The following is a 25,579-nucleotide window of genomic DNA, read 5'->3' as shown; positions in this document are numbered from 1 at the left end:
CATGGCGGGGAGTTGGGAGAGCCGGCTTCCCGGCCCCGACCAGCAGGAACTCGTGTGCACACGAATCCACTCTGGCACCCGTGGGCTGGCACGCAGCGGAGCGGGGGCGGGGAGAGCTGGGACCCCGGGGCAGGGTCATTGCCAGCCTGCCCTTCTCTGGCAGAGTCACTTAGGGCTGTTCCATGAGCCCCGTGGACTGGGGTTTCCCCTGGGCCCATAAAAGCCTGCGTGCTCTGAAGTGTGTGATTACCCATTTTCCCATCCAAAATGCCACCCTTTTCCCATTGCCCCCCTAGAATCCTGACTTCCCCTTTCTTTACCTCTTGCCAGCATCTTTGGCCCTGTGCTGAGCCAGGGTTTGCATCTCATTCCCAGAAAACCAGTGGTTAAACACCCCGGTGTACCCATCACAGGGAGAGGTTACCCTCTCTGGGGGCCAGAGGCTTCACCTAGAAGCCTTGCCCGCCTCGCTACCTGGGGACTATTTGCACCTCTGCTTTTGAAGAGGTTGAGGACTCTTTTCACCCAAAGACCCCAGCTGGGCTCCCTCATTTTGGGTCCAATGCTTGTTACATTTAAGTAGAAACCATTCATGGAAGAATAGAAGATATGCACTGCTTGCAGAATTGGGTTGCCAACAGTCATCTGTTGCTAGGGTGAAGATAATAAATTCCTACAAGGAAACCAGAACTTCCTGTTATTAAGAGAGTATGCTGATACCTAGCTGGTTCACACATTGACCATCCCTAGAGGTTGTCATATAAAATAGCATCTGAGACAAGACAAATCCATCCAGAACCCTCTATGATAATAAAAATCTTGGCCATGGCCCCACTTATGTCAAATGGTATTTGACACATTGGGTCCCCAGGTTTCAGGAAAACTCACATATGGGGTCTATTATTGTTATGATAAGCACTTTGGTTTATGTCATCACAGCAATACTTGAAGGAAAAAAAGGCAAAAATTTCAGGGTGAAAAATGTTCAGCTGATTGTAGGCTTAATGCCACTGTGCATGGCTTGAGTAATCTTTCCTGCACTTGAGGATAGGTCCCGAGCTTGCTGTCTTAGGACCCATTTTGACAATTCATGTGAGTTTTCATATATTCTTGTGTTCACGCGTCTCGGATTGTATCCTTAAAATGAGGCACGGTTTTGCATTTAGTGTGCCAGATTCAGGAGGGCAGGAAACTTGAATTCCACTTCTGGATCTACCACTTTCCATCTGACCTTGGATTAATGGCTTTACTTCCTTGCTCCAGTGTTCTCATCTGTGAAGAGGGGATGTTACTCACCTTTTTGATTCTAGGTAGGAGATGGCAAACTTTTTCTGTAAACGTAGTAAATATTTTAGCTTTTAGGAGCATAGAGTCTCTGTCTCAGTTACCACTGCCATTTTGGTTTACAATAAATAATACAGAAATTGATACAGCAGCAGTAAATAATGCAGAAATTGATGTGGATGGATTTGGCCCATGGGCTGTAGGTTTTAATTGCAACATGAAATGTTCTATGCAAAAGTCACTTGAAACCAAAAAACCTCTGCTGTCATGGAGATAAGCAGCAATCATTTTAGTAGTGTGCCTTTCAGCAGACATGTAAACTACCTATTTTCCCCTTCCCAGGACTTTTAGAGTAATGCAACAGAAGGCTTTTGAGGAAAGCAGATATCCCTGGCAGGAGTCCTTTGAGAATGTTGCTGTGTGCCTGCCATTCCGCTGCCCGAGGTGTGGAGACCATACCAGATTTAGAAGCTTGTCATCCTTGAGGGCCCATCTGGAGTTCAGTCACAGCTATGAAGAAAGAACCCTCTTGACAAAATGCAGTGTCTTTCCATCCCTCAAAGACACAGACCTAGTCACTTCCTCAGAACTCCTGAAACCGGGAAAACTGCAGAGCAGTGGCAACGTGGTAAAGCAGAAACCGAGCTATGTTAACTTGTACAGCATTTCACATGAACATTCCAAGGACAGGAAGCCATTTGAGGTGGTGGCAGAGAGGCCTGTGTCCTATGTGCAGACCTACACTGCCATGGACCTCCGTGCAGACTCACTGGATGGGCCACGGTCCGGTCCCGGACTGCCCACCTCAGACACCAAAGCTTCTTTCGAGGCACATGTCAGAGAAAAATTCAATCGAATGGTTGAGGCTGTGGATAGGACCATTGAGAAGAGAATTGATAAACTCACCAAAGAGTTGGCCCAGAAAACTGCGGAACTATTGGAAGTTCGGGCAGCTTTTGTGCAACTGACTCAGAAAAAGCAGGAAGTTCAGAGACGAGAGCGGGCCCTGAACAGACAGGTGGACGTGGCCGTGGAAATGATAGCTGCACTGAGGCAACGCCTGACAGAATCAGAGGAGGAGCTTCTTAGGAAAGAAGAGTAAGTGTTGCTGACGGGATGCTAACCCCATTGCTTTAAGCAGCACCCCAATCCCCTTACAAACAAATGCTAAGCAAGGTTGATTTTTGCTATTTGCAGGTGCCTTGATTGCATTTCTTATTGATATAGTTGGACCAGGAGGCACAGGGCTTTGATATCATTTACCCTCTGTGTGCATGGTCTGCAACACAGCAACAAAGTCAAATATCTAATTCCTTCTCAGCTGGGAATTTGTAAACTACAGATAATGTTTTTAGAGAGAAGATTAGCACAGCCTAGCCATGGGGGGATCCATTCCTAGCACCAAATGGCATGCAAGGGTGAGTTGAATGGGAAGGCAGAAAGAGTGAGCTGAGTGAGCTCATCTTCTTGACAGTTTCTGTATTATAAAGTCAGTAGGGCAAGATGCTGTCTTAAGTTCAAAAACGTTTCTCCAGTATAAATAAGTTTGGTTTATTTGCCATGTTGTATTATCTGCCCAGATTAATTAAATGTTAGTAGCTGAGAATCCATTTAATTTAATTTATATTTGAGAGAAGCAGACATTAGGAAACCTAGAGGAAAGACTTTCTGATATTGCTGTACTTCTATGATTTAAGTTTGAGACTTGACTTTTTGGAAAATGACGTATATCAGATTAAGTTTTGCCCACTTGCAAAGAGTTGAGATTGGTTTTCACAAGTTGTAGATCATAGAAGCTATTGCTTGAGAAATCATCATACTTAGAGAAGCATTTCCTTATCAGTAAGTATAAATTTAACCCAAACTAGAAAAGTACACATAACAAGTCAGTGTATTTCTCAAATGCAGAATGTCAGATTTCGTTTTAAATAGAGGCTTAGAAATTCATGGAATCAAAGGGCATTAAAATTGATGGAGTAAAACATCCTAGGTAGGTTTCCAAATAATTTGAGTTCTATTATAGAGATTGATTTAATGTCATCCTTTCTTTGCCCTCTGGTACTCTTCTATTTTGTGTTGTCTCTTAAAATGTAATAATTAAAACTTCCTGAGACACTCCATAGATTAAAGAGATCTTACTTGCTATCATGTAAATGCTTACCTTCTACCTTGAAGGGAAGCCTAGAAGACGTTTTTTGTTCAGGCGAGACATTTTTTAAATTACGTAGTTAGGATGGATTTGAATCAGCCTCTGACTTGCTTTGCTCCTAGGGAAATAATCTCTAATGAAAAATGTTTCCCTTTCGGTTTTTGGTGTTTCCTGGTGGGAAGTTAGTGTCTAGACCCGTTAATGGCCACCAGGGTGACCTGCACCATGCTGTTGAAAAAAGGGCAGATGTGGTTACTCTATGCGTTAAGAGAGACCTAGAATTAAATTTGAAAATTTTTGCTTTATTCAAGAGCAGTGAGTTTAAAAGGCAACCAAATTAATTTTTTGAACTTATTTATTTGTTGTATTTTACTTACTAATTATACTAGTAATAATGAACATGAGATCTGGAGTAGTAGTTGCCCGGAGTGATGGGTTCAAAAATGCTTAATTGTTAAAAATATCTGACTAAATAAAAGTGGGCTATGCATGGGTCAGTTACATGTTATGGTTAATCCAAGGCTGCCACCTGAGCACCAGCTGAAAAACTAATACATGGAAAAACTTGAATAGGACAGAATTATATGTGTAAAAATAGCTTCTGCAATCCAAGCACATCCTATCCTATCCTTCAGAGACAGCCACTGTTAAGTTCCGTAAATGCCCTTCCAGACCTTTCCTGTGTGCCTACAATTGTACATACACAGATTCCATTTTTTCTAAATGAAATTGTGACACATACTGTTCTGCCACTTGCACATTGAATTGTTTTCATTTTTAATATAATAAATTTCAGGCATCTTTTGTTTACTAAATACAGAACTGTACTACTCTTTTTGACTGTTGTGTAGTATTCCATGGTATGGATGCATCATGATCCATTTAACCAGTTTGCTATTGATGAATACATAGTTTTATTCCATTTTCCCTGTATTAAAAATAGTGCCTTGGTTATTACCCCTGTACATGTTTGTTCACATTTTTGTGAGTATACCTGAGGATAAATGACGAGTTGATTTTTTTTTTGAGACAGAGTCTCACTCTGTCACCCAGGCTGGAGTGCAATGGCATGATCTTGGCTCACCGCAACCTCTGCCTCCCAGGTTCAAGCAATTCTGCCTCAGCCTCCCAAGTAGCTGGGGTTACAGGCGCCCACCACTGCACCCAGCTATTTTTTTGTATTTTTAGTAGAGTCGGGGTTTTGCCATGTTGGCCAAGCTGGTCTTGAACTCCTGACCTCAGGTGATCTACTGAAGATTACAGTCATAAGCCACTGAAGTGCTGAGATTACAGTCATAAGCCACCGTGCCCAGCCACAAGGTGATTTTTATATGTTATTTTTGGACTAACAGAAAAAAGCAATGATATTTAAAAAAGAAAAGAAAAAGTATTTTAAATAAAAGTGCAGGGAAATTGCCTTAAACTTTTAAACATAAACCAAGTCTTCATTTTTTAAAAACATTCATTTGGGCCAGTCCCATCAGTTTCTGTATTCACGTCTAAAATAGTCACTCTTTCTGTACATAACATGGGACTGAGTCTTGTTTCCAGGGAGGACACTGGAGCTCTTGGTCTAAGAATGGGACTATGGACAGCGCCCTCAGTGTCTGCAGCGTCTAGCCTCCCCACCCCCACGCCCCTGCCCTCTGAATGGGGATGCAGAAGGAGCTGCCCACCTGTCACACTGTTAATACTGGGTTGATTTGACTGCATCTGCCTAGCTGGGCGGTAGGTGCCTCTTCCATCCTAACCACTACCTCAGAGAGCTGTGCCTTCCACCAAAGAGTTGGCCTTTCAGATAAGGGAAGACCCTATTTTGCCAAGGACCATACCAGGAGTTGTGCACCCTTGCCAAACACTTCCACATGAGCTCCCTAGGCCCATTTGTGAGAGCAAGTAGGTTGTTAACAGTCTCATTCACAATTGACTTACACTCCAGGGACCCTGTGAAACACAGATAGTAGATATGGTTTCAAAAAAAGTAAACATCTATTATTTAAAATTCACATAAGCTTCTTTTGCTTATGGATTTTTTCCTTCAACTTTTAAAATCCTTTCTTTCAAGTTAAAATAAAAGGCCCAAAGGCTGCTTCTGCCCTGAGGCCATCTATAGGCTGAATCAGCCAGATTGCAGAAGTTGTACATATATACTCATAGCAGAGGAGGTTGTCTGAATGGAGAATACACTTGACCCTTGAACGACTCAGGTTTGAACTGTGCAGTTCCACTTAAGTGCAGAGGTTTTATTGTCTGTGCCACCATTGAGACAGCAAGACCAGCCTTTCTCTTTCTCCTCCTCTTTTACAATGATCCATTTCCATTTAATGAGTAGTAAATATATTTTCCTTATGAGTATCTTAATAACATTTTCTTTTCTCTAGCTTACTTTGAGAATGCAGGTATGTAACACATGTAACATACAAAATCTGTGTTAATCATTTGTTTGTGTTTTCAGTAAGGCTTCTGGTCAGCAGTAGGCTATTAGGAGTTAAATGTTTGGAGAGTCAAAAATTATACTTGGATTTTCAACTGCATAGGAGATTGGTTCACCTAATTCCCTGCATTGTTCAAGGGTCAACTATTTTGCACTTTTATACTGGTCGGTCTCATTGTATCCCCGTAGAAGGTATCTGCAGGTTTTGGAGTGCAAACCCAGGAGAGAAGTTGCTCATTGTCTTGACAAAGTCAGTGTAACTTTAAAAGTTCTAGTGAAACAGGTATTTACTTATTGAAGAGTATTCAGAGCTGTTGGGTAGTGCTGCCTGTAATCAGGTAAATCAATCCTGGAAACGTTGCGGTAAGGCATCCCTAACAAGAAAGGATGGAATTAGTAGCTAGGTTGCTGGCTGAGTTGGTCCCATGGGGTTTGGAAAATTTGAGTGTAATAAAAGTAATACAGAATTTACATATATACTTTTCTGCAATATGGTTGAAAAGTCCTGATTGAACATCAGTAATGTGCCCAATGCTGTGCGAGGTGTGTGAGGGGGAACATAAAATGCTTGCTGTCTTTCCCTAAAGTGTCTGTGCTCTGTATAGGAAGAATAAGGGATGCCCACGAACATGCAAGGGGAGTTTTGAGAAGTGCCTCAATATAAGCCACAGTTTCAAGTTGGTAATACATTAGAGAACAGATTTTTCTGTGTGGAGAGGCCACACTGAGGAAATGAGGAGGAAAGGCTGAATTTGCACTGATGGCCAGAAGAGAGTGACCTTGAAGGGGCATCAGGGAGGGCTGCTAGAGATGGCCCCTGGGTAGACCATGTGATTTCTGATTTGAGAACCAGAAGGTTGCCCCTGTTTCCTGTAGGATAACACACTCATTTTATACATGCTGAAAATAAGGCCCAGAGCAGGGGAATGACTTGCCCAAGGATAGAGATTTAGTAGCAAAGCTGAACCTGGAATCCAATTTCTCTGTCTCTCTGCTGAGTGCTTTTTCCATTAGTTCACTGTGTCCCAGCCAGACTCCTGAAAATGTGATTTTTTTTCCCCAAAGCGTCAAGACTTATGTAATACTGAATGTGGCCCATTTTGGATGGGCTTGCTTCTTTGCTATTTTGAGAGGGCTGCCATGGTGACATCATTTATTTTTCTGATGTGATTAAAGAAAATGTCAGCTGGCATCTGAGGTGTAGGGAGCCAGGGGAAGGGTGGCATCATCAGTGTGGTCATGATATTAAGCTTCCAGAACACCCAGTCCAGGGCTTTTCACTTGACTCTCAGATGTCTTTGTTTAATCGGAGTAGGGCTTTTGCCACTGCTAGGCTTTGATCTCAATGAGAGGCCTCTTTGTGATTCCATCTCTAATTTCCATCCTACTCCCTTGCAGGCAGTGACACATAGAATCTGTTTCCCTTTCTCCTTCATCATTTGCCTCATTCCAGCCTAAAGCCATGCAGAAGACAAATCTTTATGAGTGTTTGCTGAGCAGCAGATACTGATCTAGGTTCCGACCATGGGATGGTAAACCAAATGTGTCCAGTTCCTGCCTTCATGGACCTTATAAACCAGAAGGGAAAACTGATGTTAAACAAGTCATTAGGGGGTGTGACAAAAGAGACATAGAGGGGTTGGCCTGAGCTAGGTAATGCCCATTTAGGTTTTTATCCAGAACTGACCTTGGAATGCTGGCCTTTAAAAGGCAAATCTGATTTGGTAACTTGCTTTGCACGACTAAATCCTCTTGCCATTTAATTCATTCCCATTTTTTGATCAGCTAAAGCAGTGACTAGGCAATGTAGTGTCCAGACTGATTCATAGCTAGGAAGCAGGCCAAGAAAAACATCACATTGGATATAGAGGTCAGTGGTGTGGTGAAGGGTCTGTTTGCTCCACATTGTTGGTTTGTGCATATAAATGGGGTCTCCTCTTTTCAGGCTGTGTTCCTTGCAGACTTACAAACTCATACAGAATAAACGAGGTGTCAAGCATACCCTCTCAGGGTTGGCACATGGTAAAATTCGGAAACCCAGGAAGTTTTCGATTTCTGTCTCTGCATATTCTCTTTTCTCCACTCCCCTGCCTCCTACCACATCCCCACTCTATGCCCTTGGGACTCAGAATATAGTATTGGTCAACTTACAACCAATGAGAATAGTTTGATTTTCTCATTAGAGGTAAGGGCCAAGAAGAGTAGAGATGGGCCATGCCTCCAGATGTGCAGTTGTTGCAGATTCAGGCCTGTGGTGCCCTAAAGAGAGGGCAGGAGCCGGTTCCGTGCTATGGGTTTGCAGCCAAGCTCCCTGTGCTCGGAGGTGGTCGACTCCTGCTTTGGGATTTGCCTTGTGGTTGACATTATGGTCTGTCTGAGGTGCTCTGTGATCAATAGCTAGACTATTTTTAGCCAGAGGTATTTTTACCATTTCATATTCCTCTGAAGAGGTTCATAAATCAGTCATGTAAAATGAAATTTAAATAACTTGGTGGAGCTTTGCCTTTGGGAGGAGAAGCTGATGTTAAAGTGTTTAAGAATAGAAGAGAGGCATCAGTTTTAGATCCCACCCCCTATTCCTGTAGGAGGTACCCGTAGGTTACTCATTGGTTTGATGCTCCAGTACTTGTCTGGAAAAGGAAAATAGAAACTTAAGGATATCTGTGTTGGTTAACGATTTTCAAGCAGAGATATAGTTGCACATTTCATGCATTCAGCAGAAATGCATTAATCCTGTATTGTGTGCTGGGCTCAGGTTAGGTGCAGGGGGTATCTGCAGACAGTGAAGGAGCACACAAGGTCCCGAACTCACTGATTTTATGGTCAAATGGGGAAATGGCACACTGGTTCATTGTGATGTGCATGGTGATAGGGTACAAACTTCTGTGGAAAACACAGTAGGCCATGTCATGTGCACCTGGGCGTGTGTCTGAGAATACTCCCTGGCAAGAGAGTCTGAGGTTAGAGGAATAGTTAATTGATAATTAATTGTGGGGGCTTTGGAAGAGGAGGAGGAATGACCCTGGCAGAGAGAACAGCATATCCAAAAGTAAGCATGGCTCAGTGCAAAAATGAAGGAAGTTAAAATAGACGTAAGAAATGGTTTGTGGATAGTAGATTATAATAGATGATAGGATCAGCGTGTTGTCACTCATTAAAATGTATAGTTCAATGCCTATGCAAAATTGCAGTGAGCACCACAGTGTGCGAACACATATTTCCATTAATCTCTGCACGTGCTTCTAGGGTGTCTTGGTCACATGATAGCATGTCTTTGATTTTTCTGAATTAACCTGTCTTTAACCCATCTCAGAAGAAGTAACAGAGGATTCCATCTGTAAAAAATGAAATAATATTATCTATTTTTCAGACCATATGGTCCTCCCGTAAATGAATGAATGCATGTGTGAATGGATATGTTTTCTAACTGAAGGTTTGGCTCTCTGGAAAGGACTTTTTCACTCATTGCTCCTCTTCTACTGTGTTGGTTTCTGGATACCTGTCAGTCTGACAGATTTCCAGATCTGGAAATCATTCTGCATCATAATGAGCTTCAAGGTCAGTTTCTTATGTTGTACTGGTATTTTTTTTTTTAGTGTCAAATATTGCTTTAAATTAGCGTGTTTTCTACTGAAGACTAAAACCTCAGATTTAATAATATTTGGCCTTTTTTTTTTTTTTAATGAAGAAGTCGTCAAAGATGGGGCCGGAAGTGGCTTAGAATCAGTTAAATTTCCCCAGCACTGGTCGGCACCCACACCCTGATTGAGTTTCACTCAGGTTGGCCCTTATCTTCTCATCTGGCCTTCCAGCTTTCACACTGTATCCTGAGTCACAGGGTTGAGAACCAGAAATAAAACCACACAAGTCTTCTACTGTTCTGTCCGATAGCATCATATTACTCTTCTTCTTAGTCACATTTAACTAGCTTTGTAATTACGTGTTTATTTCAGTATTTCCTTCTTTCATTGTTTGACTCTCTCACTACATGTATCCATTATATGCTAACGTAAATAACATATTTTTATGAAAAATAACTGTTTTCCCAAAAATAATTTAGTGAAAAGAGTGGTATTGTTTTAAAAGTTTATGTGTGGCTTCATAGAAGGCAGCTGGACTTTGGTAGTTCCACATTCAGTCTGTTGCAAATTTGTTGATTTGGTTGAAACAGATGAAGAAAATCTAGTCTCCCACAGATACGTAGTAGGAAAATGGAGGGGTATTTTAATAGCCTTCTCAGATAATCGTGGATATTTTGCTTTGATGCTGTGCCAAATGTGACAGTTGGTAGTTTCTTAAAGAGTCATTGCAATGTGGGATCTGAAACTCTATCAGTGAACATTTTGTACTTTCTTACCTTGAAATCTGTTGGTCTGTCTTGCACTTTGAATGGATATTTAATTGTTTGGAGTGTAATTATGAAAGAGGTTACAAATGCAATGTGTTTAACCCCTTTTCTTTTCCATTCAGAAAAACCCCAAGATTCTATGGGGAAGTAAGAGGTGGTTCTGGATATTCATCCAGACTGAACAGGATGTAAATGAAAGGTGGATCTGAGATGTACATACATGATATTCCACAATTAGTCACTTGGTTTTGATACCTTTTTCATCTAACAAAGATACCCTATACAATCTCAGTATGATGAACTCCAGTCTTTGTCTTGTGTTTAACCTGTCTTTTAAAACAAAATCATAGTATACCATCAAGCTTGTTTTAACTGTTTTTTTTTTTCCACCTTAGTTAATGTAATGCATCTACAAACTGAAATTAGGTTAGCAGTTTGTGCCAGGTTGGTTGAAAAATACAGAGGGTATTAACTTCTCAGCTTCAGGGCACAAGATAATTGGTTGAGAGAAGTTAGAAAAAAGATCCTTCTTTTCTATAACATAGCATAACATTCCAGGAGCGTATTAAAATTAATATTAAAAATTAATATTATCAGCATTAATATTAATTTTTAAAAGTTTCATATGGAACCACTGGCAAAATATTATGTGATTTAAAAATACAGCCACAATCATAAAAGGTGTTGCATTCAAATTTGTTCTCTTGCTTTTGTGATGCTAATCCCCTGAGATTAAGCCATCAAATGTTGCCATCTTTGCATATGCTAGACTGCATAGCATGAGAGTCCTGGAATAGCAAATGTGCACAGAGATAAAAGACAGGAAAAAATATACTGGGTATTGACAGTAGTTACTTCTAAGTGGTAGGATTTTGGGTCATTTTTAGTTTCTTCCTTGTCCTTTATAAACATTAATTACAACAAATACTTATTCAATATTGTGTGTCAAACACAAGTGCGTTGACTGCCGGACTTAGAACAGAGAACAAAAGCTGATTCTGTCCCTGCCCAGTTGAGTCTTCCAAAAGGTCAATTTTTATATTTTCCTTAATATATGTGAACGATTTCCATAATAAGATATAGGAAATATCGACCAAAATGAATTTTTTAAAATGGTACTTTTTTTTTAAACTTTTGATTGTTTGCCCTATAAGTACAGTTTGGAGTGATATTTAGTTATCCTAAATACCACCCAGGAAACCTCTACAACAGGCTTGTAGAAATTTGGATTCTCAGACACCAAATGAATTGAAGCCTTAATGTTGGAAATAAGAAGTATTTTCCTGTGGTGCATTTCCAGAATACTCCATAAGGACCTAAATCATAAGCAAGAACCACGAAAGGGCTGGGGATGCATTCACATGGGCCTGCCACTCCTTTGCTGCTAGTTAAGGTTTGTGGCTCAGGTAGGACAGATCAAAGTGAATGACGGTAGGGCTTAAAAATTGGCTTGTGTTCATGGCCTGAATAATGAAGACCTTGAAAAGTACATATCTTCTATGGAGGGCTAATATGGAAACATCTGGAAATAAACTTGCAACTTGATGATTGAAAAAATTCTTTTCCAGAGGGACTCTTATTTCTTCTGTGTGGCTATTTCTTAGCTACTGAAAGATGATGAAATTATTATGGAGTTAGGGTTTATGTTTGATCCTGGATAGGAAACTAGAAAAAACGGGGACTGGTATCACTAGCATTTCTTTGAGTGAATCATTATTACAGTCAACCTGTTATCTGTTTTTATAAATATGTAATTCCCAAAGTTTCGTAGAGATGTGTGATTCTATAGGAAGTGTCAGAATAAGTTTCAGTATGGCCAAGTGTGGCGTAATATATTTGTGAGAGAAAAATCATGACTAATTGTAAAAGTGGCACACTGACTGGTAGTACAGAAGAAAAGAGCTGGAAGTCACTACCAGCTGTTTTGCAAAGATCTTATGTAAAACTCTGACTTCCTGAACCAGACTTCCCTGAAGTTCTACTCTCAAGAGAATTATAGAGCTCAGCGGAAAATAAAGATCAAGTGGAGGTTGAGAAGATGCAGAGAAGCCAGTGAATTTAATTGACTGTCTAGAACAACTGAATGAGGTAAGATAAACAAAAATTAGCATTCACGAATCAAAATTGAAAGAGCTGAAAGGACAGAAAGTAGAGTCTTTAGAATCTTGGGTAAGTTAAACATGGCAAAAACAATGAGAGGACGTTCCTTGAAGATTGAGAGAGATTTTGGAGATGCCTAAAGGAAAGACTACCCAACGGATAGTAAAATTATGGAACTCATTAGCTCCAGGGGGACTGGCAGAACATACAAGGGTGATGACTAAAAGGATATTCATGGCTTCTTATTAAGTGAAGACAATATGGTGGAGAGAACTCTGGCAATATACACCTATTCATAGTGGTGATTACTGGGTCCTCGGCCTGGGAAAGAGGGTGTGGAGAGAGGGGAATTGAGAGTTGAGGGCAAGGTAGGAAAAGAAGGAAAACTGTGAGTGTATGTGTGCTTGGGTGGGTGTGTTTGGGGATGAGTGTGATGCTCATGAGGATGGCTAACAAGATAATGGTGGTGGTCTCACGATAATGGAGTTTCAGGTGATCTTTCCTTTTTTATATTTCTAATAGGTTATTTGAATTTTTTAAATAAAGAGCTTATTTATAAATCAGAAAAAAATACTATTTTCATATTTCCATTAAAAATGAAAGCAAAATATAAGATGGTAAGAAAGTTATTAGAATTTTTCTGGATTTGTAATCTATTTGTGAATTATGTAGTTGAAGTATTTTGCTCAGCTTCTTACGGGAGGGCAACCCATGCATTGCTTCTCTTATGTCAGCATTAGAATAGTTTTCCTGGTGGTCTTTGGGTTGACCTCATGGTAGCTGTATGGGCTGTTTTGTTCTTAGCTGAAAAATGTACTTTTGGACAAGATGACTCATTTGCTGTGCTGTTTTGGTGCTTAGCTTGGTCTCTTGCTCCTATACTTTCTCTCCCTGTAGAGTTTTCTCTCTCAATCGCCTTTAAAGATCCAAGTCAGAGCTTGTCTTAAAAACAATGCATCCAATGGTTTCCTATCTCATTTGTAATAAAACCGAAAGTCTCACAGTGACCTGTGAGGCCCTACCTGGCTCCCTCCTCCATATAACCCCTTACTGTACCTCATACCCATCTGCATGTCCCTGATTTGCTCTTCCTAAACACCTGCATGGCTTCTTCCTCAGGTCTCCGTTCAAATGTCACCGCATTCAAAAGGTCGTTTCTAACTTTGCTTTTTAAAATATTATTCACTCCTTTCCTTCCTCTGTCACTGTCCCCTTGCACCCAGTTTCAATTTTCTTAGCACTTATGACCATCTGACATATATTTATTTGTATGTTTTATAGTGACTATCTTCTTCTACTAAAATACAGTCTCTAAATGTAATCACTAAGAGGTGATTACCTCTTTCGTCATTGCCATGGAGTACTACTGCCTAGGGTGGTAACTGACAAATAGTAGGCACTCAATAAATATGTGTTGAATGAGTGAATTCCTTGCCTCATATTTCCATTTTGTGTTCTGACATTTTTGCCTTACAGAGAAGTTGTCACATTCAACCATTTCCTGGAAGCGGCAGCTGAGAAGGAGGTTCAAGGGAAAGCCCGGCTCCAGGACTTTATTGAGAATCTGTTACAGCGGGTAGAACTGGCAGAGAAGCAGCTCGAGTACTATCAGAGCCAGCAGGCCTCTGGCTTTGGCCGTGACCTCAGCGGGCACGTGGTGAGTCACCCTGGACCGGCCACCAAGTGTAAGGTCCCTGTGCTTGGTGAGAATGGGCTGAGGACAGAGAAAAGGGAGCTGGGTGACTTGCAGGGACTCTCTACACATCATTTGAGAGTATTGCCTGGGCCATGCCTATATTGTGGAAATGTTACCTGGGAGTCCAGGACGCCTGGAAATAAGGTAAATGCTGCATGTGCTGTTTCCAGTCCCTCTTCACCCTCCCACTCCACACCATGCTGAGTTGGTAGAAATATATATATATTTTTAAATTTGTAAAATAGATGAAGTATCCAAAGAAATCATTCATTTCAATTTTGATGTTCAAGTAGCTCAGAAGTTATTATCATGTTTTGGAGCTCTTCAAGAGAATCTTATGAATTCAGTAAAGTAAAATCAAACCACATACACATTTTTTTTTTTCTTAATAGGGAGGCAAACACTGTTCAACAGTCTCTACAGGTTAAAATTCTTCATATAGATTTTCAAAAAGACTGAAAGATTCACAGGTGAGAGTTCTAGGTTAGATTCCTGCATACAGTTTTGCATATAGTTTCAGGAGTTTAAGAAATGCCTAGAGCCCAGATGAGATCCCTGGATGTGGATAAAGATCCTGGTTCTCATAAGTGGCTTGATCAGGATTCCCTTGGTCTCGTTGGAGGGCAGAGGGAGGTACAAATAACCATACTCTAGGTCGGCAGGGGGGCGGGGGCAGGTGGTCATATCTGCCCTCTGTACAGTTCCCTACAACAAAGCCAAGGAAAGATTTTTGGATGCCCCAAAGCAGTTTATTTATAACATTTCCATTACTTATTGAACTTTATTTATGCTTACTTCCTTCCTAGAAGATTTTTAAATGATTTTTTTTCTTACTGCTTCCACCCCCGCAGCAAATGGGCTCTATTATAAGGAAAAGAAAAATAGGCAACAACATTTATGCTAATCAAAAGATTAGCAAGGTTGCTACTGGTTGATTAAAAAGTTTACGGCCGGGCGCGGTGGCTCAAGCCTGTAATCCCAGCACTTTGGGAGGCCGAGACGGGCGGATCACGAGGTCAGGAGATCGAGACCATCCTGGCGAACACCGTGAAACCCCGTCTCTACTAAAAAATACAAAAAACTAGCCGGGCGAGGTGGCGGGCGCCTGTAGTCCCAGCTACTCGGGAGGCTGAGGCAGGAGAATGGCATAAACCCGGGAGGCGGAGCTTGCAGTGAGCTGAGATCCGGCCACTGCACTCCAGCCCGGGCTACAGAGCGAGACTCTGTCTCAAAAAAAAAAAAAAAAAAAAAAAAAAGTTTACTTAGAGCTTTCTGGAAGCCAGGGTGAAAAGGCAACATGATTAAATAATAAAACTAATTGTCCAGAAGAAGGAATGAGATGAAAGGCAGGTGGATAAAGGAAGGAACAGCAGAGAGGAAGGACGGAAAGAAATGAATAAATCCTACATGGTGCTTGCTGTAATCATATACACTTGGCCTTAGCGCAGCTCAGTGATATAAGCCCCAGAACTTTCCAGAACAAAAAGAGACTGGAAGGAAGTGTGTTACATTTGTGAGGTTTGAGGCACTATATTCAAAGCAGTCTCATCCATGTAACATATTTATTATTTTCTGGGTGGATGTCTGTGGTCTTCTACGTGAAACGCTTCTGAGGGGGAAGTCACGTCACACCTTGATCCCTCTCCGTCGCCTCCTTGGGAAACCATGAGAGTGTCCAGCCTTGATTAGCTGTGGCTGGAGGGACTATCTGAGCTTCTTTCTGCCATCTTCTTTCATCCTGCCCTCTCAAGAGAGGGTTGGGACATGAGGTTATGGTACCCAGATGTGAGGTGAAAAGGCCTAAAAATACCTGGCTTCCGGTTGATTCTTACCCTGCTTCTGACTGGGCAAGATAGTTGGTCTTCGTGGGCCTGTAGTAGTTCTGTAAAATGAAGGGGTTGGATTCAGTGCTTTCCAAGTTGTTTTGGCCTCTTAACTTATCTGAGCATCACCTGACTTTGATGGTTAGGAATTCTAAAATTAAAATGTAGCATTGACACTTTCATATTTAGAATTATAAGTCATCCAGAACTAAGAAATGTATGAAATCTTCCGATACTCAGTCAAGAGGAATCTCAAAGAGAGGAAACAATGGAGGGCAAGGAGGAAGAAAGGAAGCCCATTCATTCTCTCTTTTAAAATTGTTTTTGCTCACCTCTTTTGCTTAGTTTATTTTTTTAGCTTGAAAGTTGAACATTTTTTAAAGAGACATAGCCAGTCATTATTTCTCATCAAGCCAAATAATGTAATCAAAAGTTGGGTAGCATTTTGGCTCTTCTAGTTAGATATGTACATGCAAGATTATATCCAGTTGTGTCGCTTGACAATGTGACACGTTCTAAAAAATGTGTGGTTGGGCAATTTTGTCATTGTGTGAACATCATAGAGTGTATTTACACAAACTTGCATGGTATAACCTACTGCGTGCCTAGGCTATATGGTTTGGCCTATTACTCCCAGGTTGTAAACCTACACAGCATGTTACTGTATTGAATACTGCAGGTGATTGGAACACAATGATAAGTATTTATGTATCTAAACAGAGAAGAAGAGAAGGCGCAGTAAAAATATGATATTATAAAAAGTAAGAAATGGTATAGCTGTATAGGGCGTTTACCATGAATGGAGCTTGCAGGATTGGAATTTGCTCTGGGTGAGACAGTGAGTGTCTGGTGAGTGAATGTGAATGCCTAGGACATTACTGTACACTACTGTAGACTTTATGAACATTGTACACTTAGGCTACACTAAATTTGTTTAAAACTTTTCTCTCAATAATAAATTAACCTTAGCTTACTATAAAATTTTTACCTTATAGACTTTTAAATTGTTTTTTAATTTTTTGACTCTTTTGTAATAACAGCTTAAAACACAAACATTATATAGAAGTACAACAATATTTTCTTTTTAAAATTTTTTTTATTTTTTAATTTTTGATTTCTATTGGTTTTGAGGGGACAGGTGGTGTATGGTTACATGAATAAATTATTTAGTGGTGATTACTGAGATTTTGGTGCACCCATCACCCGAGCAGTGTACACTGTACCCAATTTGTAGTCTTTTATCTGTCACACCCCTCCCACCCTTTCCTCCTCCACCCCTTCCCCAAGTCCTCAAAGTCCATTGTATCATTCTTATGCCTTTGCATTCTCATAGCTTAGCTCCCACTTATGAGTGAGAACATACGATGTTTGGTTTTCCATTCCTGAGTTACTTCATTTAGAATAATGGTCTCCAATTCCATCCAGGTTGCTGAGAATGTCATTATTTCTTTCCTTTTTGTGGCTGAGTGGTAGTCCACAGTACATATAAACCACAATTTCTTTATCCACTAGTTGATTAATAGGCATGGGCATTTGGGCTGGTTCAATATTTTTTCATTTGCAAATTATCCTGCTATAAATGTATATGCAATTATCTTTTTCATATAATGACTTCTTTTCCTCTGGGTAGATACCCAGTAGTAGGATTCTGGATCAAATGGTAGTTCTACTTTAGTTCTTTAAGAAATCTCCACACTGTTTTCCATAGTGGTTGTACTAGTTTACATTCCCACCAGCAGTATAAAAGTGTTCCCTTTTCACTGTATCTCTGCCAACATCTATTTTTAAACTTTTTTTTGTTATGGTCATTCTTGCAGGAGTAAGGTGGTATCACTTTGTGGTTTTGATTTGCATTTCCCTGATCATTAGTAATGTTGAGCATTTCTTCATATGTTTGTTGGCCGTTTGTATATCTTCTTTTGAGAATTGTCTATTCATGTCCTTAGTCTACTTCTGATGGGGGTTTTTTTTTCTTGATAATTTGTTTGAGTTCCTTGTAGATTCTGGATATTAGTCCTTTATCAGATGCATAGATTGTGAAGATTTTCTCGTACTCTGTGGGTTGTCTGTATATTCTGCTGATTGTTTCTTTTGCTGTGCAGAAGCTTTTCAGTTTAAGTCTTATCTATTTATCTTTGTTTTTGTTGCATTTGCTTTTGGGTTCTTGGTCATGAAGTCTTTGCCTAAGCCATTGTTTAGAAGGGCTTTTCTGATGTTATCTTCTAGAATTTTTATGGTTTCAGGTCTTAGATTTAAGACCTTGATCCATCTTGAGTTGATTTTTGTATAAGGTAAGAGGTGAAGATCCAGTTTCATTCTTCTACATGTGGTTTGCCAATTATGCCAGTACCATTTGTTGAAAAGGGTGGCCTTTCCCCACTTTATATTTCTGTTTGCCTTGTTGGCTGTAAGTATTTGGCTTTATTTCTGTGTTCTCTATTCTGGTCTATTCTGTTCCATTGGTCTATGTGCTTTTTCTTAATTATTTTTTAGACAGAGTCTTGCTCTGTTGTCAGGCTAGAGTGCAGTGGCGTGATCTCGGCTCATTGCAACCTCCACCTTTTGGGTTCAAGCGATTCTCCTGCCTCAGCCTCCTGAGTAGCTGGGATTATAGGTGCCCGCCACCATGCCCAGCTAATTTTTTATATTTTTAGTAGAGATGGAGTTTCACCATGTTGACCAGGCTGGTCTTGAACTTCTGACCTCAGGTGATCCGCCCACCTCGGCCTCCCAAAGTGCTGGAATTACAGGCGTGAGCCACCGTGCCCGGCCCTATGTGCTTATTTTTATACCAGAGAAGTACAATAATATTTTCTTTATGTCCTTATTCAGTAAGTTTTTTTTCTATTTTTACATTTTAAAATTTTTCTTTTAAGCTTTTTTTTTTTTTTTTTTTAGTTAAAATCTAGGACACAAATGCACACAGAGCCAGGATTATCAATATTCCTGTTCACATCTTGTCCCACTGGAAGGTCTTCAGAGGCTGTAACGTGTACTGAGCTGTCGTCTCCTATGGTCACAACGCCTTCTTTTGGAATACTTCCTGAAGGACCTGCCTGAGGCTGTTTTACAGATAACATTTTATTTTTGTAGAACAGCTACACTCTAAAATAGAAAGATAAAAAGTATAGTGTAGTAAATACACAAACCAGTAGCATAGTCATTTACTGTCATTATCAAGTATTATGCTCTGTACATAATTGTATGTGCTATACTTCTATGTGACTGGCAGCACAGTAGATTTGTTTACACCAGCATCACCATAAACAAGTAATTCATTGTGCTACGACCTTATAACAGCTGTGGTGTCACTTGGTGATAGGAATTTTCCATCTTTATTATAATATTATGGGACCACCCTCATATATGCAGTCTGTCATTGACTAAAACATAGTTTTGTAGTACATGACTGTGTATATGTGTGCACCACAAACAAATGCACCTATACATGTACATGCATGCATATATACACATAAGTACATGCACAAAAATGTACGCATACATATATACATACACAAATGGAAAATTAATAAATATTTATGTTTGTACCTTCTGTATTCCAAATATGATATGATCTACCTTCACAGACTTGCTCTACCGAAGGAAAAATGGACTAATTCAAATAAAATACAGTGCAGTTAGAATATAGCAAGAAATTTAGAGATGAGAGCTGTGTATGAGTGGGGCATGGTCAGGCTGTGGTGAGGGAACTGTTTGAGGGTTGGAAGGAGGATACGTTGCCCAAGGAAGACCAAGAATGAGGTATGTGATTTCTGAAAGGATTAGGCAGATATGGTTTCCCCTTGTTTCCTTGTATAGTACTCTAAACTCTGCTTTGAACCATAGTCAGCCACATTAGGAGACAGTGTGCACACCCTGTAGACCATTTTTTCTTATAACAGTCTGTTTCATTATCATACAGGTTGAATATACCTTATCTGAAATACTTGGGACCAGAAATGTTTCAGATTTTAGATTTTTTTAGAGTTTGAAATACTTGCATGCAGCTTACTGGTTCAGCATTCCTAATCCAAAATCAGAAATTCAAAATGCTCCAGTGTGAGTATTTCCTTGGAGGGTCATGTTGGCTCTCAAAGAATTTCACATTTTGGAGCTTTTGGGTTTTGGGTGTTTGGGTTAGGTATATTCAGCCTGCGGTAGTTAGCACTATGTAAAATTGTATTCATTTATTTATTTGGTAATTGTGTCCCCCTCCTCACTGAGAGCAGTTTCCTCAGTACCAGTAAGTTCTGCACCCCAGCAAATATGTGTTAAATGAATTACTGCTAGTCCTGATTTAGCAGCCTGCAGGACATAAATGCAACACTTAAAATAAGATTATCCAAGCTGTTTCATGACCTTCCATTTGAACAGTTGTGTGAGTGATTTTGACAGATGGGATAGTAGGTCACTTTGTGTCTAATTCAACACCATTTTTCAGAGCATAAAGATACAATATCTGAGTAAGCATATTATATTTTTAGAAATCAGCCAGGTGAACAAGAACATAAATGCTCAAGGGAATTGAGGGAAAGATACAGATGCCAAAACATTATTTCAGCAAAGGCACTAAATGTGAGGGGAAGGAAATTTTTCCATAGCAAAGAAGATTCTTAATGCCATAAGTCACCTTAGAAAGAAGAAACTTACATACTAATCTAGGAATTTCACTGCTCTCTAGAGGTGGTAATGAGAAAAAGAGGGAAGAGAAGAGAGGGAGGGAACTTAGGTGGTGTAAGAAGGGAAATGAGGATCTACGCTGTTTTTGTAGTGCAGCCTTAGTGGAGAGAGTGAGATCTGGGCTGGGGATGGTATTCCTCATTGTTCTAAAGGAGGAAACTCAGGTGTGCAAGCAAGAAGGGGAGAGTGGGGAGTAAAGTCAGAATCTTCTGCTTGTTCTGTGGTGCACTGGGGTGAGAAGCTGTCCTTGGTACGGCTGAGGCTTCAGAAGCCTGGGTTTCTGGGCTCTCTGTACCTTCACTAAGCTGGGCCAAAGATATTATTCAAAGCTTTCTTTGTTAAAAGCATCTGAGTTATTCTTTGTCTCTATAGCCACAGATATCCTGGGCAGATTTGGCACTTTGATGATATCCTGGGCACAGATTTGGCAGTTTGATGATATCAAAGACATGGCTTCTTATTTTATAGGTGAATGTATATTACAGGCTGAACATCCCTATTCCAAAAATCTGACCTTCTTTTTTTTTTTTTTTTTTCCTTTGAGGCGGAATTTTGCTCTTGTTGCACAGGCCGGAGTGCAATGCTATGATCACAGTTCACTGCAACCTCTGCCTCCCCGCTTCAAGCGATTCTCCTGCCTCAGCCTCCTGAGTGGCTGGGATTATAGGTGCCTGCCACCATGCCCAACTAATTTTTTTTTTTTTTTGTCTTTTTAGTAGAGACGGGGGGGTTTCACCATATTGGCCAGGCTGGTTCGAACTCCTGACCTCAGGTGATCTGCCCACCTCAGCCTCCCTAAGTACTGGGATTGCAGGCATGAGCCACTGTGCCCGGCCAAATCTGACATTCTAAATGCTCCAAAATCCAAAACATTTTGAGTGCTCTCCAGGGTCATGCTCAAAGGAAATGCTCGTTGGAGCATTTCGGTTCTCATATTTCTGCATTAGGGTTGCTGAACCGGTAAGTAGAATGCAAATACTCTGAAATTCTAAATCTGAAGCACCTCTAGTCCCAAGCATTTTGAATAAGATTTAATCAAACCTGTACTTAGGTTGGCTTTTAGTACAAGGCTATTTGTGTTTTTCCAGCCTGGGACCTTGATCAAAGGCTCTTTTGATCTTCATCTTAACATCCTCCTCTCCCTAATCAAAAAGAAAACAAAAATGTTGTACTAGGAGAAAATGGAAGTAGGTAGATGGGCTAAGTGAGAAAAGGTTTTCCATCTGCCTGAGGCCAAAAGGGCCAGGAGGAACAGTAGCCTCTTGTGTTCACGGGGGGAGCAGAGGAAATTCTGTGGTGGCTGTGATGATAAACCTCAGCCTCCACCCTAAACCTCATCATTTATAGGATCTTTGGAGGAATTCTAGTCCAGCCATTTATTCCACTTAATTTTTTGTGTACATACTTCTTTGTTCTTATATTTAGGTACATGAACACATAGTTTTTAAGAAGACAGTACAGAGTGAAGGCTTGCTCAGACTTAGAGTCTGCTAACTTGGATTTGAAGGCCAGCCTGAACACTGGTAAAGCACTGAGGCTTCAAGTCAGTTACTTAACTCTGCTGCCTTAGCTTCCATATCTGTAAAATTGGAATGATGGTACTTACCTCCTAAGGGCTGTTATGAGGGTTAATTTTGCCTGTTATGTGGTCAGTATTTGATCTGGTATGTGACATTTACACATGCACAATTTATAGTACCTTTATATGTGTGAGCTTCATGACCTATCTTTACTCATCTTTATCATGCATTTCCCTCTTGGTAAAGTCCTTTCATTTCTTGAGGTCCCAGGAGGGCCCATTAGTGACATTCATAGTCACTAAGGTTGGAGTTCTAAAAACATTTTTGAAGTCAGAGATCACTTTGAACATGTGATAACACTGTTAGCCTTTTTCTCAGGGAAAGAAGCATACATACACATGTATTTGTTCTCTCTCTCTCTCTCTGTCTCTCAATTTTGCATAAAATTCCAAAGAGCAGTATATATACAAACGTTTGCAACAGATCATTCAACTGCCACTTACATACATACAAACAGTAAAGTGAACATATTTTGTTACTCTCCAATAATTTTTAAAAAAATAAGGAGGAAAGATTTAAAGGAAGAAACACCCTGTTTATTTTTACAGTTTACACATTGACTGAAGTTCACTGTAGGAGCCCAGCTGAGAAATACTTTTTGGTGATGGTGGGGTAGAGAAAGTTGATGTCAGTGCCTTCAGGTCCCCAGAAGCTACCAGCCTGGCGCTTTCCAGAGCCATCTGTCCCACCTTCTTTGTATGTTGCATAATCTTTGGGACCTCATGTGAGAATGGTGCTTTTTTCTGTTACAATTTACTAATCTCAAGCCAAACCCAGCCTGCATGAACAGGGTCAAATATTACTGAGTTCTGATTGTGTCAAAAGACAGAACACAAGAGTCTTATCTTGTCTCTTCATGACATGAGCCTCTTTTTTTTTTCTTTTTTAAGGAACCTCCTTTGTGGCTTGCTGCAGTCAGAAGAATGCAAGCGATGATCCTGTTAGGCTGAGCTTGGGTTTTCAGATCATTTTAGTACAGCAGGGACACATGTCTTGGCCACACTGGCCCAATACCAAGGTGGCCTTTTCTCCATATTTTATTTGTCGTTTCTCTTCTTCTGTTGGTCTGCCTGCTAATGTGACACCACTTATTCTAGTGAAAGCTACATGAGGAAGATCAGGAACAGGAGAATGGAAATATACTGCCTATACATTGGATGGTGACATCTCTATCACAAAATGATAATTACCAATTTATTCTGCAAATGATAATATTCCAAGCCCAGCCACAAAAGTGCATGCAGATATTTTATTGCATGAGTTATTAGGAGTGGGAAATCATCTCAATGAGAGACAGCCTCAGGGACAACTGTGGGGTTGTTCTTCATATTCTCTCATTTTAGAAATGATGTATTATAGGCAAGAAACCTCTTATGTCAATGTTCTCCTTAGTTGATACATTGTGACTGGCCACAGCTATAGATTAGCTGCAGATACAGCCTGCATCAATCAAGAAATCATGGCAGATCATTTCAGGTTTTCAAATTTTATGTATTTATTTTATTTCAATAGTTTTGGGGGAATAGGTGGTTTTTGGTTACATGAATAAATTCTTTAGTGGTGATTTCTGAGATTTTGGTGCACCCATCACGTGAGCAGTGTACATTATACCCATACGTTGTCTTTTATCTGTCACCCCACTCCTTAAGGAACTAAAAGTAGAACTACTGTTCGATCCAGCAGTCCCACTACTGGGTATCTACCCAAAGGAAAAGAAGTAAATTATATGAGAAAGACACATGCACACACATGTTTATAGCAGCACAATTTGCAACTGCAAAAATATGAAATCAACCTAAGTGCCCATCAACCAATGAGTGGATAAAGAAAATGTGGTATATATAAACTGTGGAATACTACTCAGCCATAAAATGGAACGAAATAATGGTCTTTGCAGCAAGAGGCCATTATTCTAAGTGAAGTGACTCAGGAATGGAAAACCAAGTATCTTATGTTCTCACTTACAAGTGGGAGCTAAGCTATGAGGATGCAAAGGCATTCCAGTATTTGAAAACCTATTTCTTCAGATGTTGCTCTGCCGGAAGGCTCTTTTGAGTGTTTGAGATTTTTGAGATCTGTTGACATAGACTTCTCAGAAATCTCTGAACAAGTGCCCGCAGAGGCTCCTGGAGTAAGCAAGCAAAGATGAGATGAGATGTTCTTGTTCACCAGTGCGATGGATGGTGCTGCAGGTCATGCTACCAGTAACACTTACCGACTCCCTTAATGGGAATGCAAGTTTTAGAAAATAAAAGAAATATTTTAAAAACCAAATCCAGTCCTCAAATGCAGTAACATTTTTTCTTATTTGTCTTCCTTCAGCTTACAGACATCTCCTCAAATAGGAAACCCAAATGCCTGTATGTATGTCTTTTTATACTTGGGCCATTTGATAATGTTTGTATTGTATGTTTTCCTGTTGCATTTTGTATGAGATCATATCTATTTTATATGATATCTATATTATAAATGGATTTGAGAGGCTTAAGTGAAAACTGACCTGCACGTGTACCTAACTTTGTGAAAAGTTGATGTGACCTTTCGATATCCTACTAGTCTATTAGTATATGCCATTATGATGGTACCAGAGGAATATTTTTAGAGTATTATATTGTATAACTTTCACTCATTGAGGTATAGGGTGGCCGTAATAACTCTATATACTATTAATGTAGTTCATGTACTACATTGTTTATGTAAATTCATACTGGGAGTTACATGCTTTCCAATGTCTATGCAGTGAATTTGTCTGAGTCTGCTAGTCGTCACTTAACGAGTCAAGAGACATGAGTTCTGGTCCCATATTCTCCATAGACCAACTGTCTGTATTATTCTGGGTAGTAATTAACATTTTGTGTACCTCAGTCTTATCACTGTAAACAGGACTAGTAATATGTCCCTGGGAATTTAGTACCATGTGATCATTTCATGGAGACCACAGGAATTTTTGGAAGAAAAATACCCATATTATGATTTGTCTTTGTGGTAGCATTATCACCATTGTAGCATGTAGGAGAGATTGTGCCATGAGTAGTTATTCTTTTAAGGTTTTAAAGAAATCTTTCTTTCTGCTCATCTCTTCTCCACTCCCCCCAACCCTCTGTAGAAGCCGAGGGCACCCGCATTCGGTGTGTAACCATCCTGATCTCAAGGCCCATTTCCACCCAAAGGGAAGGAACTGCCTGAAAAAGGCCAAGGATGACAGAGCCAGCATGCAACCTGCCAAGGCCATTCACGAACAGGCCGAGTCCTCAAGAGACCTCTGCAGACCTCAGAAGAAAGGGGAGCTCCTGGGGTTTGGCCGCAAAGGCAACATCAGGCCCAAAATGGCTAAAAAAAAGCCAACAGCCATTGTGAACATTATCTAAAAGGGTGGGTGGTGCTGGACCAATCATCGCTGGGCTTTGGGGAACGTTATTCCAGGGGCCAACAGTAATGTCCTTCTGGAAACATTCCATGGTAAGACACATCGGAAAAGCCAAGGG

At 40.3% G+C, this 25,579-nt stretch overlaps 1 protein-coding gene across 1 annotated transcript in view; it reads left to right on the top strand.

Annotated features, from left to right (window-relative positions):
• Positions 1–993: 993 nt before the first annotated feature.
• ZNF365 (zinc finger protein 365) overlaps positions 994–25,579 on the top strand; it is a 30,365-nt gene continuing 5,779 nt past the window's right edge. Inside the window, exons 1-4 of the mRNA XM_011964342.1 lie at positions 994–1,310; positions 1,627–2,382; positions 13,792–13,972; positions 24,417–24,454. Coding sequence (XP_011819732.1) covers positions 1,640–2,382; positions 13,792–13,972; positions 24,417–24,454 — 962 coding nt within the window. The 5' untranslated portion in view covers positions 994–1,310; positions 1,627–1,639. The remainder of the gene's footprint in view (positions 1,311–1,626; positions 2,383–13,791; positions 13,973–24,416; positions 24,455–25,579) is intronic.

Source organism: Mandrillus leucophaeus, unplaced genomic scaffold (assembly GCF_000951045.1).
Source record: "Mandrillus leucophaeus isolate KB7577 unplaced genomic scaffold, Mleu.le_1.0 Scaffold694, whole genome shotgun sequence".
In the NCBI taxonomy this organism is placed as follows: Eukaryota; Metazoa; Chordata; class Mammalia; order Primates; family Cercopithecidae; genus Mandrillus; species Mandrillus leucophaeus.
This window is presented reverse-complemented; position numbering and strand designations above follow the sequence as displayed.